The 15252-nt window shown below is 28.1% G+C and overlaps 2 protein-coding genes across 2 annotated transcripts; both read left to right on the top strand.

Moving 5' to 3' along the window:
- The first annotated feature begins 806 nt into the window (after window positions 1-806).
- LOC107163979 (cytoplasmic dynein 1 light intermediate chain 2-like) lies at window positions 807-3569 on the top strand. The gene is made up of 5 exons (XM_015511633.2): window positions 807-1115; window positions 1198-1406; window positions 1469-1757; window positions 1816-2077; window positions 2443-3569. Exons 1-5 carry the CDS (start codon window positions 1112-1114, stop codon window positions 2933-2935), a joined length of 1257 nt encoding a protein of 418 aa, XP_015367119.2. The 5' UTR covers window positions 807-1111; the 3' UTR covers window positions 2936-3569.
- A 1522-nt stretch (window positions 3570-5091) lies between these two features.
- Window positions 5092-13508, top strand: Upf1 (Upf1 RNA helicase). The gene is made up of 16 exons (XM_015511646.2): window positions 5092-5776; window positions 5861-5974; window positions 8242-8564; window positions 8633-9220; window positions 9326-9485; window positions 9564-9758; window positions 9814-9902; window positions 9970-10228; window positions 10290-10503; window positions 10570-10796; window positions 10870-11103; window positions 11160-11427; window positions 11544-11711; window positions 12056-12216; window positions 12285-12470; window positions 12548-13508. The coding sequence occupies exons 1-16, from the start codon at window positions 5600-5602 to the stop codon at window positions 12557-12559; spliced, it is 3375 nt and encodes a 1124-aa protein (XP_015367132.2). The 5' UTR covers window positions 5092-5599; the 3' UTR covers window positions 12560-13508.
- The last annotated feature ends 1744 nt before the right edge of the window (window positions 13509-15252 follow it).

Raw genomic sequence — 15252 nt, forward strand, 5'->3', positions numbered from 1 at the left:
GCTATAGCCTTTTTTTTGTGGTATCAACGACGCTGCCGCAACTGCATGCGAATTCAGGTACAGAACATATATTATATTCTACAAATATAACTATAGAAAAATATAAAGGAACAAAATATAAAAAGGACTAAAGAAGCACATTATTAAGTAAAATATAAATAAATAATATACCATACATCATATTATTATCAAATACATATCTTGTATTTGAATTAAATATTTAAAAAAAAAACATTTTAAATAGGAAATTATTACTAATTACTATATTATAAGGTTTAAAATTTCGATGAACGGCGATAACGTCATTATAGTCTTCTGATGATTATAATTAATTAATTTATAATATAGAAGATAGATCTAGGTATATAACAAAATATTATTATTGTTATTGATGTCGAATGTCGATATGATATTGTAATGTATAAATTAATGAATAATTTAAAATTTGAATTATTATATTAAATATTCTTCGGATATCAAAATAAATAATAGAAAATGTTTTAAGTTCCCACGTATAAGACAGTAAACTATTACACAAAAATTTCTGGGGGGGCTTAGTAGAATTCTGGGGGGGCTATAGCCCCCTTAGCCCCCACCATTCTACGCCTATGATAATTGTTATTGTTATTAATTAATATCCGTATTGAATTTTGAATTATGTATATTATATGAAAAATACATAATAATATGTTTATTAAAACCCTTTTAAGATATGTATAGGCAATAGAGTATGCATTATTGTGGTTGCTTATCTTATCAGAATTGATAAGTGGCAAATATACAAATATACAAAATATATACGGGAATCTTTATTCAGGGATAACCATAGGACGTCTATGGAGATAAATTTACTGTTTAGACGTAACGTCACAATATATCACTTGGATTTATATTCTGTGCGTTGACTTTTAATGATACGACACTAAGATAAAAAAAAACAACTAAAAAGTTATAATTATTGAGGTTGTGTTAAATGTGTTATCCAGTTCTCGACAGTTCTCATATCTTTGTTTATAATTCTAGTTAAGGCCCTAATGGTTTAGACAGTTGAGAGTAGTTTAGACGTTACGTAAGGTGATTATTAGGTATTCACATTCCATTCAAATATAATATGGGTAAGTTTCATAATTTTGGCAGCATAACGATAGTTTACAAAATAAATTTAACATAATATTATACTTATTGTATTGATTAAAGAATCTAGCACTCAAGTTGAAGAAAATGATGCAAATCATTGGAATAATCTTCTATTGGATGTACAAAATAAGAGTCGAAAAAAATTGCCAGAAAACAAAAATGTGTTGTTACTGGGTGATAGCAAATCAGGCAAAACAACATTAGTCACTAAGTTGCAAGGTCTAAAAGATTCAAAACAAGGATGGGGTATGGAGTATGGATACATACAGGTAAGACGGTTTTATTTTCTACATTTCAGATTTATTTGCTTCTATTATATTTGAATTGCTAGGTCCGCGATGACAGTACAGATGAAAACGCCCAATTAAATGTTTGGACATTAGATGGCGATCGTTCTCTAAAATATTTAATGAAGTTTGCATTAAATGAACAACATTTTGAGGACACAACAATTGTTTTGGTTGCGTCATTAAAGCATCCGTGGAAAATTATGGAATCTTTAGAATTCTGGTCAGCAAGACTTCAAGATCATATAGATAGTTTAAATTTAAGCATGGAGAAAACACAAAATCTCAGAGATAAATGTGTTGATAGAATCATTGATTACACACTGCTTGATGGTAAATATTGTATATTATTAAAATTTGATTCGTATTCAAGTATTTTTTAAATGATTAGATCCGTCATATGAATCCAGCACAAAAGTTCGACTTCTCAATGATGGAGTTCTAACAAAAAATCTTGGATTGGATATAATTGTTGTTATAACTATGACTGATTGCATCAAAAACTTAGAAATCGATAACTATTCAGAAGAACATTTCGATTACATTCAATGTTGTTTGCGAAAATTTTGTTTACAATTTGGAGCTGCATTGTTCTATGTATCTGTAATGGAAGATAAAAACTGTGATCTTCTTTATAAATATTTAATGCATAGGTAAAATATAATATTATATAACATTAATTTATTTATAAAAGCCAAGTCGCGAAAGTAATAATAGCCCTATTATAAATATTTTTCTCTTTTATTTAATTAATTTTATAAATTGAAAATCCTGATTTTTAAGTATATATGATTTACTTATCAAAATATAACACCTGTTGAATTGGTATGAGATTGATTAACTTATGATTGTTTTTCATCCGTAATTTATTACCTTATTTTTTAATACAAAAACAAGTAAAATAAATGTTAATTAATTTGTGATTATTAATTAATTTATTAGTCAAGTAAAATAAAAATAAACAATGTGTATTCACAGCTTATGTTTTATTTACATTTTAAGTTATTTATTTTTTCAGAATTTATCGTTTTCCATTTAAAACACCAGCATTAATCGTAGAAAAGGATTCTGTGTTTGTTCCTTCGGGCTGGGATAGTTTGAAAAAAATTGAGGTGCTTTATGAAAATATGCAAAAAATCAATCCTGAATCGCATTATAGTGATGCTATACCATATCCATATGAAAAACCACACAAAGAACATGAACTCCAAGATGAAGAGGAACAAGCATTTCTGGCCCGACAACTTGTGCTGTTAAACCAAAATGTAACTCAACCACAGACACCCGTTGTCAGGAAATCCATAGAACTTACAAAACCATTATCAGCAAATAAACGCATTTCAGATAATCCTCCTCCTAGTAGTGAAAGAGCCTTGGCTAGCTTTTTCAATGCACTTTTGCAAAAGAAGCAAGAATCCCCAACAGTTAGAACTCCTTCTAAAAAACCAGTTGATAATACAGGATCTCCAGAATTAAGTCAAATTGATGATGATCCTAGTACTCCAAAATAAATTATTATTATTAATATACGTGCCAAATATTTTAAATAACTGTAACATTAACATAACACAACATATTAATACACATTTCATTACTTATTTCCCATTATTTTTTTTAGTTGATTTTAATTAGGATCCTATATTAACTCTATATTTTAATAAACAATAATTAGTAAAATAATATTATTATGTTTTAATTTTTAATATAAAATATAAATACAGTTTGGTAATATCAGTATTCAATTTAATTTTTCATGTATAAATGTATAGTTAAGAATACTAATATTACAATTTTTTTAGCAAGAAAAATATTATTTAAAACTATTTTATTAATGAGATATCATATGCTTAAATTTATTTAAAAGTATACATTACCACAGAATATATGAAATTCTATGAACCTACTTCCCAATATTTTTACTGCAACTTTATGTTCTTAAATTTTAATAAATATTATTTTAACAATATAATTATTTTTGGGCTGAATATAATTTTTTTCTCACCAATTTTTATTTTATATAAATTATATCCTTAAAAAGGTTCTTATCATGCTTGCATGTATATGACTTAGCTGACACGAGCTGCTTTGACATGTAAAATTGTTTTGATTTTTTTTCTATAGGTAATAACACTAGTCAAAAACTTATTATCTATGATTCCTCATTTTTCTTTGTAAAGAAAAAATATCAGTTAGTATGCTATACTTTTTATTTATTTTCAATGGATTTTCTTATATTTTGGATTATTTTTATCATTATTTAAGTTGGATATGTCAAAATTGTATTCAAAAATTATTTTTAGTTTCCTCCTTGTTTAAATTTTTACGGACTTATATAGAATTATAAAATAAAAATATAAGCAGAATTATTAAAAAATAAAAATTTATATTTTAAAAAGTCTGTATTACTACTACTGCATATATAAAAACTTTAATTATGTCATAGTTATTTATAATAATAATATACCATGTACTGTGCATTGAATAAAAAACTAAAAAATGTATCACTATTGATAACCATTTTCGGAAAAAGCGAATTGATTTAGTTATTATATACTGCACTTGAGACCTTAAAGTTACCATTTTGCACACTCTTCCCTTTAAGTCTTAGGTCACTAGGTTTTATTAAGACTGAATCTATTGTCAGTGGGCTTTCAGGATTGGTGTTTATTTGTCTAAATGACTAAGGGTCATTCTTACAATGCTCGGTTAGTGCCTGATAACACTAACCGGAAGAATTTATTATGAGTTAACCGATAGAATTCTACCGGTTAGTCTTAACCGACACTTGACCGGACATTGTAAGAACGGCCTTAAATAATATAGTTTTCTTTAGAAGTGAGGTTGAATAATTTTTTGTGTAGACAAAGCTAAACATATTAGTAGGTCTATAGTCTTATTTATAATTGAGAATATCTTTTAAAATCTAAATTTTCTTACTATTTCCCCCCACATTTTACCATACATAGGCGATATTATACATAAATTTGAACAATTTAAATGTCTAACCTATCTATTATGCTTAGAAAATACAAATTTAAAGGTTTTACAATATTAAATATTTATCTAAAAAAAAACAAAATTAGTTTTGTTTTAAAATTTGAATTTTTCGTATGTTGTTTCGTCCCAATTGTTGAATTGTTTATTATAAAAATAAAAATCAGGAAAATGCTAGGACGCTGCAGTTTACGTAAATGGTAAATATGAATCGCGGAAAAAACGGAAAAAAACCCAAATAAACCCTAACCTATAAAATATTACAATTTACAATGATTGCACTTTTATTTTCTTTGGCTTTTTTTCCGTGGGTTTTTTTCCGGGGTGTATTTTTCAGTTTGGGTTTTTTTCCGCCTACCGGTAAATATACATAGACACATAGTTCTGCTAATAAAATATAATTTAAAGTAATAAATGTACCGTATTATAAAAGTTGAATGATGAGTGTTATCGATATTAACCATTAAATAAATACAATAAATTACTTTACTCGAGTTCTCTAGCCCATATTATAGTGAAAGAACCGAATAGTGGTTTACGCGCCCGCCGCGCGTTTTATAATGTTTTTCTCTTCCATGATCGGCTAGTACCCGGTGGAAGAGTTGAATCGCGAGAGACACGAAGTCGATGAGGCGGTTTTTATCAGTGGTTTTGTCCTTGAGCGCGCGTGTGCTGTGTTTTCATCGTTCTTTCTCCAACGCTGCTATATTGTTACCTGCCGATACACAGGTATAAACTATAAGTATTAAGTATACAACTCACCGTTGTGGATTTCGTGCCGTGTTTTTATTATTATTATTATTATTATTGTTATTTATTTATTATTTTCGATTTCGTGTGGGTTGTCAACGCGTCGTTGTTCTCAATCTATTCAGTTTTTTATTTTCGCAGTGTCTATCTCAAATAGTTTTGCCGCCGATTTGTTCGCTACGACCTCGGTTGACGGTGCGCGCAATTTCCGAATAGTTAAAACTCGAAAACGATCCTGTGGCCTGTGAGCTGTGTTGTCTGCGACTCTTGGGGCGTTCGCCCTGTGTTTAGCGCCTAGTGTGTTTGGCATGTTAACTATTAAGTCCGGATTCATATAGCTCCGCTCCTCAGCCTTACTTCCCTAACCACAACTCGTGGTCACCTCTCCCCGATATTTAAATTGAACCTATCCTACGACTGAATAATTCACAATGAGTGTCGACACGTATGGACCGAGTTCACAGAACTTGACATTCTTGGAGACCGAAGAAGGCGATATGATTGGCGCAGATACCCAGGGTAGCGAGTTTGAGTTTACCGACTTCACATTACCGTCCCAGAGCCAACCGCCAATGTCTCAATTGGACTCATCATCATCAAACCATCGAGTATGACCGATTTTCACCCCATTTATGAAAAAACTTTATCTTGTTACAAATTGCTTTATTTTTTTTAAAAATTTCTTTTTACAGATGCAATTGCTGAGCAATAAAACTGATAAAGATGACACTAATGTCATTACAGTCACTAAGAAAATTGGTGAACTGCAGTTTGAGGATGAAGAAGAAGATTCGTTTTTTACAAAAGTAATATTTTTGAGTATTATTACCAACTAAGAGAAATTATTATTGGTATTTAAAAAAATTTAAAGTATTGAACACAGAAGAAACTTGATTTTATTGATGTTATTTTATATACTGTAATCTATCCATGGTTTAAAATCATTATCTACATATTATTTAATTGAACCAATTAGCTGTGTAGAAGTAAACATTAATTTTATACTTATTTAAAAGTTTTGTTTATACTCTATTCAGCTTAAAATTGAATCGCTTCCGTGCATATAGCTTCATGTTTGATCATTATGCTATCGCTATACAGTGATGTGATTAGGAATTTGGTTTGGGGGCGGCGGGGATTATATGTTTTTAGCAAAATCTGTTAGCTTTATACAGTAACCTACCCCACCAAGTATAAAATTTTAGCAAAAAATAAAAGTTTTGAGGTGGTTCTACCCCCTTCATCACCTTTCAATTACTCCTCTGTCGCTGTATTGTATATTTGGTTGACAATTAATGGCAACGGACGAGGTGGCAGATGTTGATCATCGATATTTACTGTAACATGCATTATAACTTGAATAGAGTAATGTCTTTTAACTTAATTTTTAAATTATACAAGTGAAAATGTTAATTTAAACTAAAATATATGTATGGGAATTTATTAAATTTAGAAATAATATCAAATGAATAACTAATGCACTTCATTATCATTCTCACAGAAAATCACATTTTAATATAGAACTAAATAATACATTTTGTAAAAATTACTCATTTAAAGTGCTACATTATTATAAGCAAATTCTACTATAAAGAACTTGTGCCATAAAAAAGTCACTAAATACATTTTTTAAAATATTTTTTGTATTTTAATTAACTGAATAATAATTTTTTTGAATTTGTTTTATTTGTTTCGTGTGCTACAATTTTAATATTAGGTTGTATTTTAATTTATACATTTATATAATTTACCTATTGAGAAACAATTGATTAAATTACCCATAAAGTTAAAATATATCTCAAAAAGTATAAAATTGAAGAAATATGCTCTAAAAATAAAAAAATAATGATCAGCATTTATATGCAAAATTATATTTAACAACTAGCACTGTGGAACCAAGAAACAGATTTGTCTTGATTTCTACTATTTTTGTGACTATATAAAACCAATATACAAATCCTACAAGTTATTCGCCCTATTTAAAAATAAGAATTATTGATGATTATTTAAAAATTGTTTTGTATAATATACAGGTGTAACAGAGATACATGGAAAAAAAGATTTGATACTAGTTAAACATATGATAAATAATTTAGGAAATATACTTATGTCAGGAAATTCTCAAAAAGAATAGTTTTATAAAAGTTATTTCATTTCAAATTAATTTATTCAAAAATATTGATATTTTAAAAATAAACTACTTCATGTCTTCACTTAAATAAATGTTTTTACTATTGAGATTTGTCTAAAAATTAAATTTACAAATTGTCTTTTGAATAAAAAATAAAAAAATTGAACAAAATTTAAAAAAATATAAATTAGAACAAGTTATTTCATCTATCAGGTCTATTATGTCTTTCCTAGTACACTCTGTATATCAAGGCTGGGCAAGTTAATGATTTTTTTTAACTCGGTTAAGTTAAGTTAAATTAAAATCTAAATCAAGTTAATTGTTAAAAGTTAATTCAAAATGTTCCATCAATTGAATTAAGTTAAGAGTTAACCAAAATTTAATATTAACTTTTTAATTCAAGTTAAGTTAAAAAAAGTTTCTTGTTTGCTTATAGATAAAATTAAAATAATCGGTACCTAAAATTTTTCATGTTATTAGACCAAAGAACTATTACTATTTTATGTGTGCAAAAGCTAACAGTACACATTTTGTTAGCATATACTTATAACCTTATAAAATGTGTACCTACCAGCAATTTGTATTCCTACAATAGTTCACAAAATTAAATTAAATTAACTTAACTTGTTTAAATGTAAAATTAACTCAAGTTAATTAAAAGTTAATTCAAAAGCTCCTAAAGTTATTAATTAAGTTAGTAAACATAAAAAAAAATAACTTATGAAGTTAAAAAGTTAAATTAACTTAACTTTTTAACTTAACTTTAACTTATTAACGCGTTAATGCCCAGCCTTGCTGTATATGATATATTTTGTATTAATTAAACAAGAGTTTCTAATATTATTAGCTTAGATTAAGAAAACAAAAAATATTTCAAAGTAATAAGTAACTATCTAATAATATTACCTAATCTGATAATAATATTTATCTAATAATGTTTAGGAATTGCCATATTATGCATGCAAATATTGTGGTATTCATGATCCTGGATGTGTAGTCATGTGTAATATTTGCAAGAAATGGTTTTGTAATGGTCGTGGGAATACTTCTGGATCACATATTATTAATCATTTAGTCCGGGCCAAACATAAAGAGGTAACATTGCATAAAGATGGTCCATTAGGTGAGACTGTGTTGGAGTGCTATTCGTGTGGTGTAAAAAATGTATTTGTGCTTGGATTCATACCTGCCAAAGCAGACTCTGTGGTCATTTTGTTATGCAGACAGCCATGTTCCACACAAAATGCTTTGAAAGATATGAACTGGTAATACTAATAATTTTATGTTACCAAACTAAGTTAATATTTAAATGTATTTATTATCAACTTATTAGGGATCAAGAACAATGGAAACCATTGATTGCTGATCGTTGTTTTTTGACTTGGCTTGTTAAAGTGCCAAATGAAACTGATCAGTTGCGTTCTAGACATGTTAGTGCTACTCAAATTGCTAAGCTTGAAGAACTATGGAAAGACAATAATGAGGCAACAATTAATGATCTTGACAAACCTGGTGTAGATGAAGAGCCACAAATTGTTTTGCTCAGATATGAAGATGGATTTCAGTATCAAAACGTTTTTGGACCATTAGTAAAATTAGAAGCTGATTATGATAAACGTTTGAAAGAATCCCAGACTCAAGAAAACATTACTGTACGCTGGGATGTTGGATTAAATAAAAAGGCTATTGCCTATTTCCATCTAGCAAAGACTGATGGTGATATGCGTTTAATGCATGGTGACGAACTGCGTTTGAGATTGACTGGTGAAAATCCTTGGGCTGGAATTGGTCATGTTATTAAAATACCTGACAATTATGGGGAAGACGTTGGTTTGGAGTTGAAAATTAACAATGGTGTACCAACTGAAATAACATCGAATTATGTGGTAGATTTCATATGGAAATCTACATCTTTCGACAGGTAAGCTTAGAAGAAATTAAATACTTGCTAAAATTTGCCAGTTATTGTTTATATGGTAATAAATATATAATGTATATATAAAATCTTGTATTTTTCATTGTTTAGAATGCAGTGTTCATTGAAAAGATTTGCTACAGACGAATCATCAGTGTCATCATATATATATCATAGACTGCTTGGACATGAGTTTGATGATTTAATGTTCAGGTCACACATGCCAAAACATTTCTCGGCACCAAACTTACCAGATTTAAACAGATCACAAGTAATTAATCAATACTTGATAATGTGAATTTTTTGCTCTGATTATACCTATAATATTACATTTTAATGTTCATCATAGGTTTATGCAGTTAAGCATGCTGTACAACGTCCTCTGTCTTTAATTCAAGGACCTCCAGGAACTGGTAAAACTGTGACTTCCGCTACAATTGTTTATCAATTAGTGAAAATTAATGGTGGACCAGTGTTAGTATGTGCTCCTTCAAATATTGCAGTGGATCAACTAACAGAAAAAATTCATAGGACTGGTTTAAAAGTATGAAGTTTTGGTATTAGATGATATAAGTTTTTATTAATATAATTTATTTTAGGTTGTCCGTGTGTGTGCAAAATCTCGTGAAGCTATTGATTCTCCAGTTTCGTTTTTAGCTCTTCATAACCAAGTCCGGAAGATGTCATGGTAATTAATTTTATTATAATTTTAGTGTTGTGAATTTGGATGTTCTAATTTTATATTCTTTGTAAAGCAATGTTGAGCTTCAAAAGTTTCAACAGTTGAAAGATGAGACTGGTGAATTGTCGATGGCTGATGAAAAGAGATATCGTGCTCTGAAGAAAGCAGCTGAACGAGAATTACTTAAAGCTGCAGATGTAATTTGCACTACTTGTGTTGGTGCTGGAGATCCTCGTTTAGTACGATTTAAATTTCATTCCATCTTGATAGATGAAAGCATGCAAGCTACAGAACCGGAATGTATGGTACCGGTTGTGCTTGGAGTAAAACAGGTAATTATAAAATAATATTTTATTTTATTTTTAAATTTTAAATTTATTATTTTATTTTTAGTTAATTTTGGTTGGAGATCATTGCCAACTTGGACCTGTGGTAATGTGTAAAAAAGCTGCTAGAGCTGGATTGAGTCAATCTCTTTTTGAACGTCTTGTAGTTTTGGGAATTCGTCCATTCCGGTTGGAAGTTCAGTATAGAATGCATCCAGAACTATCACGATTCCCTTCAAATTTCTTTTATGAAGGATCATTGCAGAATGGAGTTTGTGCTGGTAATAACATATTTTTCATATTAACAGTATGCAGTGTAATAATTTATTATTATCCTGTGAATCTAGATGATAGAAAGTTAAGTAAAATTGAGTTTCCCTGGCCGGTGGCAGATAAACCAATGTTATTTTACGTGACACAAGGCCAAGAAGAAATAGCAGGTTCAGGAACGTCATATTTAAATAGAACAGAAGCTGCTAATGTTGAAAAAATTGCCACTAGATTTTTGAGATGTGGTGTTAAACCTGATCAAATAGGAATTATCACACCATATGAAGGACAACGTGCCTACTTGGTAAGTTAAACCCATATGATAAGCTTATTAATGATCTATTAAATATTTATATTTTGTAAAAATACTTTTTCAGGTACAATATATGCAATATCAAGCCCCCCTACCAGCTAAAGTATATCAAGAAATCGAAATAGCTAGCGTTGACGCATTTCAGGGTCGAGAAAAAGATTTAATTATTATGTCTTGTGTGCGTTCCAATGAACACCAGGGAATTGGTTTTCTCAACGATCCCAGGCGATTGAATGTTGCACTGACTAGAGCTAAATATGGAATATTGATTGTTGGGAATCCAAAAGTTTTATCAAAAGTATATAAAATAATTTACTCATTATTTTCCTTGTAACTGATAAGAATTAATTTTAGCAACAATTATGGAATCATCTGTTGAATTACTATAAAGCAAATAATGTATTGGTAGAAGGACCATTGAATAATTTGAAAGAGTCTCTTATTCAACTGTCTAAACCCAAACAGTTAGTGAATGCAGCTAATCCAGGATCACATTTCATGACAACTCATATGTACGATGCTCGTGAAGCTTTGATACCTGGCAGCGTTTATGATCGTAGTAATCAAGGAAATGTACCTAATAATCATGGTACACCTCAATATTTTCCTAGACCAGGACCAGGTACTATTATTATCATATGTTTATAATAATAAATTCAGAACTTTTAAACTATAAAATTATTTTCTTATAATAGTTAATAGTTAATACCTTTAATCTTTTTAATATTGTGTTCATAGGTCCTGCTGTTGGAATGGGTTTGGATTTATATACTCGTAATCATGATCCATTAACGTTCATCACACCAGATTCTAGATCTCAACCACAAATTGGTGGGATCCCTGTTGGCATGGTGATGAATATGAATTCAATGGCTCCCAGATTCTTTAATCAACAATCTGTTCAAAGTAAGTTTATATAATAAGTATCTTCTAAATATATTCAATTCACTAATATTCATATTCTATTTGTACCTATCTTTGTCTTGTAATGACATGAATGGGTTACCAAGCAACAGATAAAATCTGGCTGGACTGCTCAAAATATGATCTAGCTTTGAGTGTTGTGTTATAATTTAATTTTTATATGACAATGAGAATTTAGTACTAACATTAGTATAAAATAAATTTATTTAACTGTATAGTAGCTTTGGCTTTAATTAACTTTAGAAATCCTAAAATGGTGGACCGATATTTTGCCTATCCATTGCTAATTTTAACATCTAGTTCATTGTATATAAATGTTTGTATAGATCGCCAAAATATACGCACCAATCGTCTGCCAATGACTAGTGGTCGTTTGAAGTCTAAACCAAATCAGAAGAATCAAAAATCAAATGGAATCAATGCTTCGCCACTCAGCCAAGCAATTACTCAAGATGTTTCTCAGCCATACAGTCAAAACATGTCACAGGTATTTATTTTGCACTGTCTAATATCGAAAAATTCTATAGTGCTCTAACGTATAACTGCATTTTTTAGAGCATGTCTCAACCTGGGTTCAGTCTTTCACAACCTGGACTATCTCAGCCTGATCTATCCCAGGATAGTTACATGATGGGTGAGTTTCATTCGCAAATGGATGGATTGCTCTCACAAGATTCAACATATCAAGGTGACCGTACTGTCACGTCATTTTATAATCCACCAAATACATTGTACTCTCAGGTAAATCAATTCTACTTTTTCAGTGATAATTGTATCATTATTTTGTGATCATTTTTTATTCTAATTTTATTATACAGCAACCATATTGAAAACATTTTACAATGGACAAGTACATCCAATGAGCACGTGGGAACGTCTTGTTGGTGCTGATATATCAACAGAAAAAAGAATATTTTTATTATTGAGCGTCGTATGCAGACATCATGACCAACAAATGTTAGCACATAAAGTGTTTATGGGAAAAAACTAAAGGCTTAGATGAACATTTACAATTGATTTTATATAACTATTGTATGTGGTGAACAATACATGTTAAAATTTACGCTATTGAACTGTTTTTGAGAAAACAATGTTTTTTGCATGTTATTTGTTTAACATATTTATTTTATTTTATTTGTTTATTTATTTATTTATTTTTTTTTGTTTATTTTTATTGACACGTATGTATTTACAGTCTTGCCCTTTTTTTTTTTTTGAGTTCAAAAAGATATGTTCCAAGCCTTTCTATTACTATCAAAATTTGGAGTTCTTAAATTAAAACAATGAACCCAATAATAAACAAATATTATAGTTCTGTAACTATTCAAACATTTAATTGTGTATCAACAGTTTTATCACAAATTTGATGTCAAAAAAATAAAATTTTTAATTTAGTCTACATTTTCTTATAATAATAATAATAATTTTTATTTCTGAGTTCAATGTAATTGTGTTCAGTAATTTTTAACACTAACAAATATGGGCAGACTATTTTGTTTGTATGTTTATAAAAATAACAAAACAAATTGTGCTTTATTTGGAGATAAATGAAAAAGTATATTTTTAATTTCCATGGTATTTAAGAGCTAATCTTCCATCCCATAATTATGGGATTATACTTTGATGTCAAGCAGTTGTGGAATTGACTTGAGTTATTTAAAAATGTCAATTGATCAGTAATCAATTCAAATTATTTTATTTTTATGTTATTTTTCGATGTCAATTATTTGTTGGTTCACCTAAAAATTATATGATTAAGTCAAAGTAACATACATGAAATATTTTTTATTTTATAAAAAAAATGAATTCTCTAAATTACGTTAAATTATAATGCATACTCTACCTAATTTATTACTGAGGTTTATGATTATTTGTTGTTAACACAATTTTTATGAAGTGAAATCTTTTGTAATCAATCTTACAAAAGGAAATTAATTTTATGTGGTGATTGTATAAATATTAAATATTGAGTGTAAACTCTGATAGTTAATTTCATGATACATAAATATTCTCCTATTTTAAAGCAAGTTTGGTTAAAAATTAAATTTTTTTTTCTCTTTCAATTATTATACATTTATAATATAACTGTTGTTCGTGCATAAAAAAAGATCATAATTCAGCATTAATATAAATGTTTATCAATTTAGGTTTTTATTTATATATTCAAAAATTCATCAATTGATAACATTTTGTGATGTATTTTTAAATGAATTAATGTTATGAAAGTAAATGAAGATTTTTATTGGGGATAACTTCTATAATACTTGGTGATAGGTATATGTAATATATGATATGTACCTAATACATTTACATTATTGTTATAAACATTTATAATAAATTAATGTGATTATAATAGTGTATTATACGCATTTTAGGTGATAAGTTTATTTTATGTTTAGCAAAAACGTTGTAACTTATCTTATGGGTTGGTTGTTATGACTTATTTTGAATAAAATTGAATTTTAATTGTACCTATGAAAAATTGAACAAAATTGTTTTGATTTTATAATTAGTATGGATGTTACACCGTTCATACGTATATCTAAATAATTACATTTAATATTACCTATATAATAATATAAGCTTACAGTTGTTGAAGCAATAAAATACCTAAAATGTATCATAGGCCATTTAAAATTAAGGCATTGATTAAATATACATAGATAGCCCATAGCTATACGCAATATGGAAACCCGTAAATTAGTACGGATTATGTGACAATAGATAGCGTTGGTAAATACTAAATTGTACACAATACACAAACCGGTAGAATAACAATAAACCGCGATAAGAAGAATTCCAAGAATATAAATTAAATTGAATATTGTTATTTACTATATCCACAGAATATTACATATATATTTAATCAATGCTAAATCTGAATGGCTAATCATATTATAATGTTATTTTATTTTCGAATATTATGTACCATAGTACCATAGTTGATTTAGGATCTAGCAAAATATTTTTATTTTAAATAAAACAACTTTAAAACATACATATCCATCTAAAATTATTGATAATAAATTTTAAAAAGGCTGTGATCTTACACTTTTACAAATTAACAAACACATAGATACATTATTTTATAATCAAAAATTAAAACAAAAGTAAACACAGGTTGGAACAGATCTAAAATATTAAAATTTAAGACAATAACAATTTTAAATAAAAGTATAGTATAGATAATATAAATATAATTATTACATTTTACGTACTTAAGAGTTTAATGATAATCTATAAATAATAATAATTAAACACTAATAAAACATAAAAAAAAGTAATTAAAAAACTCCCAAAATAATGTTACATAATAATAGGTAGGTAGTTAGGTACCTAATAATCATACACAAATTAGAGAAATGAGGATCAAACATTCTTTAAAATCTTAAGTTTAGCAACTGTTTGGTTTTTATTATTTTTAGACTTCCAATTAAAACCTCTAAGCAATTTACAGTTGATCAAATGTAAAATAATGAACTCTAGATGAGGTTGACATTCAGTTTTGAAATTAAAATAAGAT

The sequence above is a fragment of the Diuraphis noxia genome, unplaced genomic scaffold, assembly GCF_037042655.1.
Source record: "Diuraphis noxia isolate RWA-SAM2 unplaced genomic scaffold, SU_Dnox_SAM2 contig0002, whole genome shotgun sequence".
Taxonomy (NCBI): domain Eukaryota; kingdom Metazoa; phylum Arthropoda; class Insecta; order Hemiptera; family Aphididae; genus Diuraphis; species Diuraphis noxia.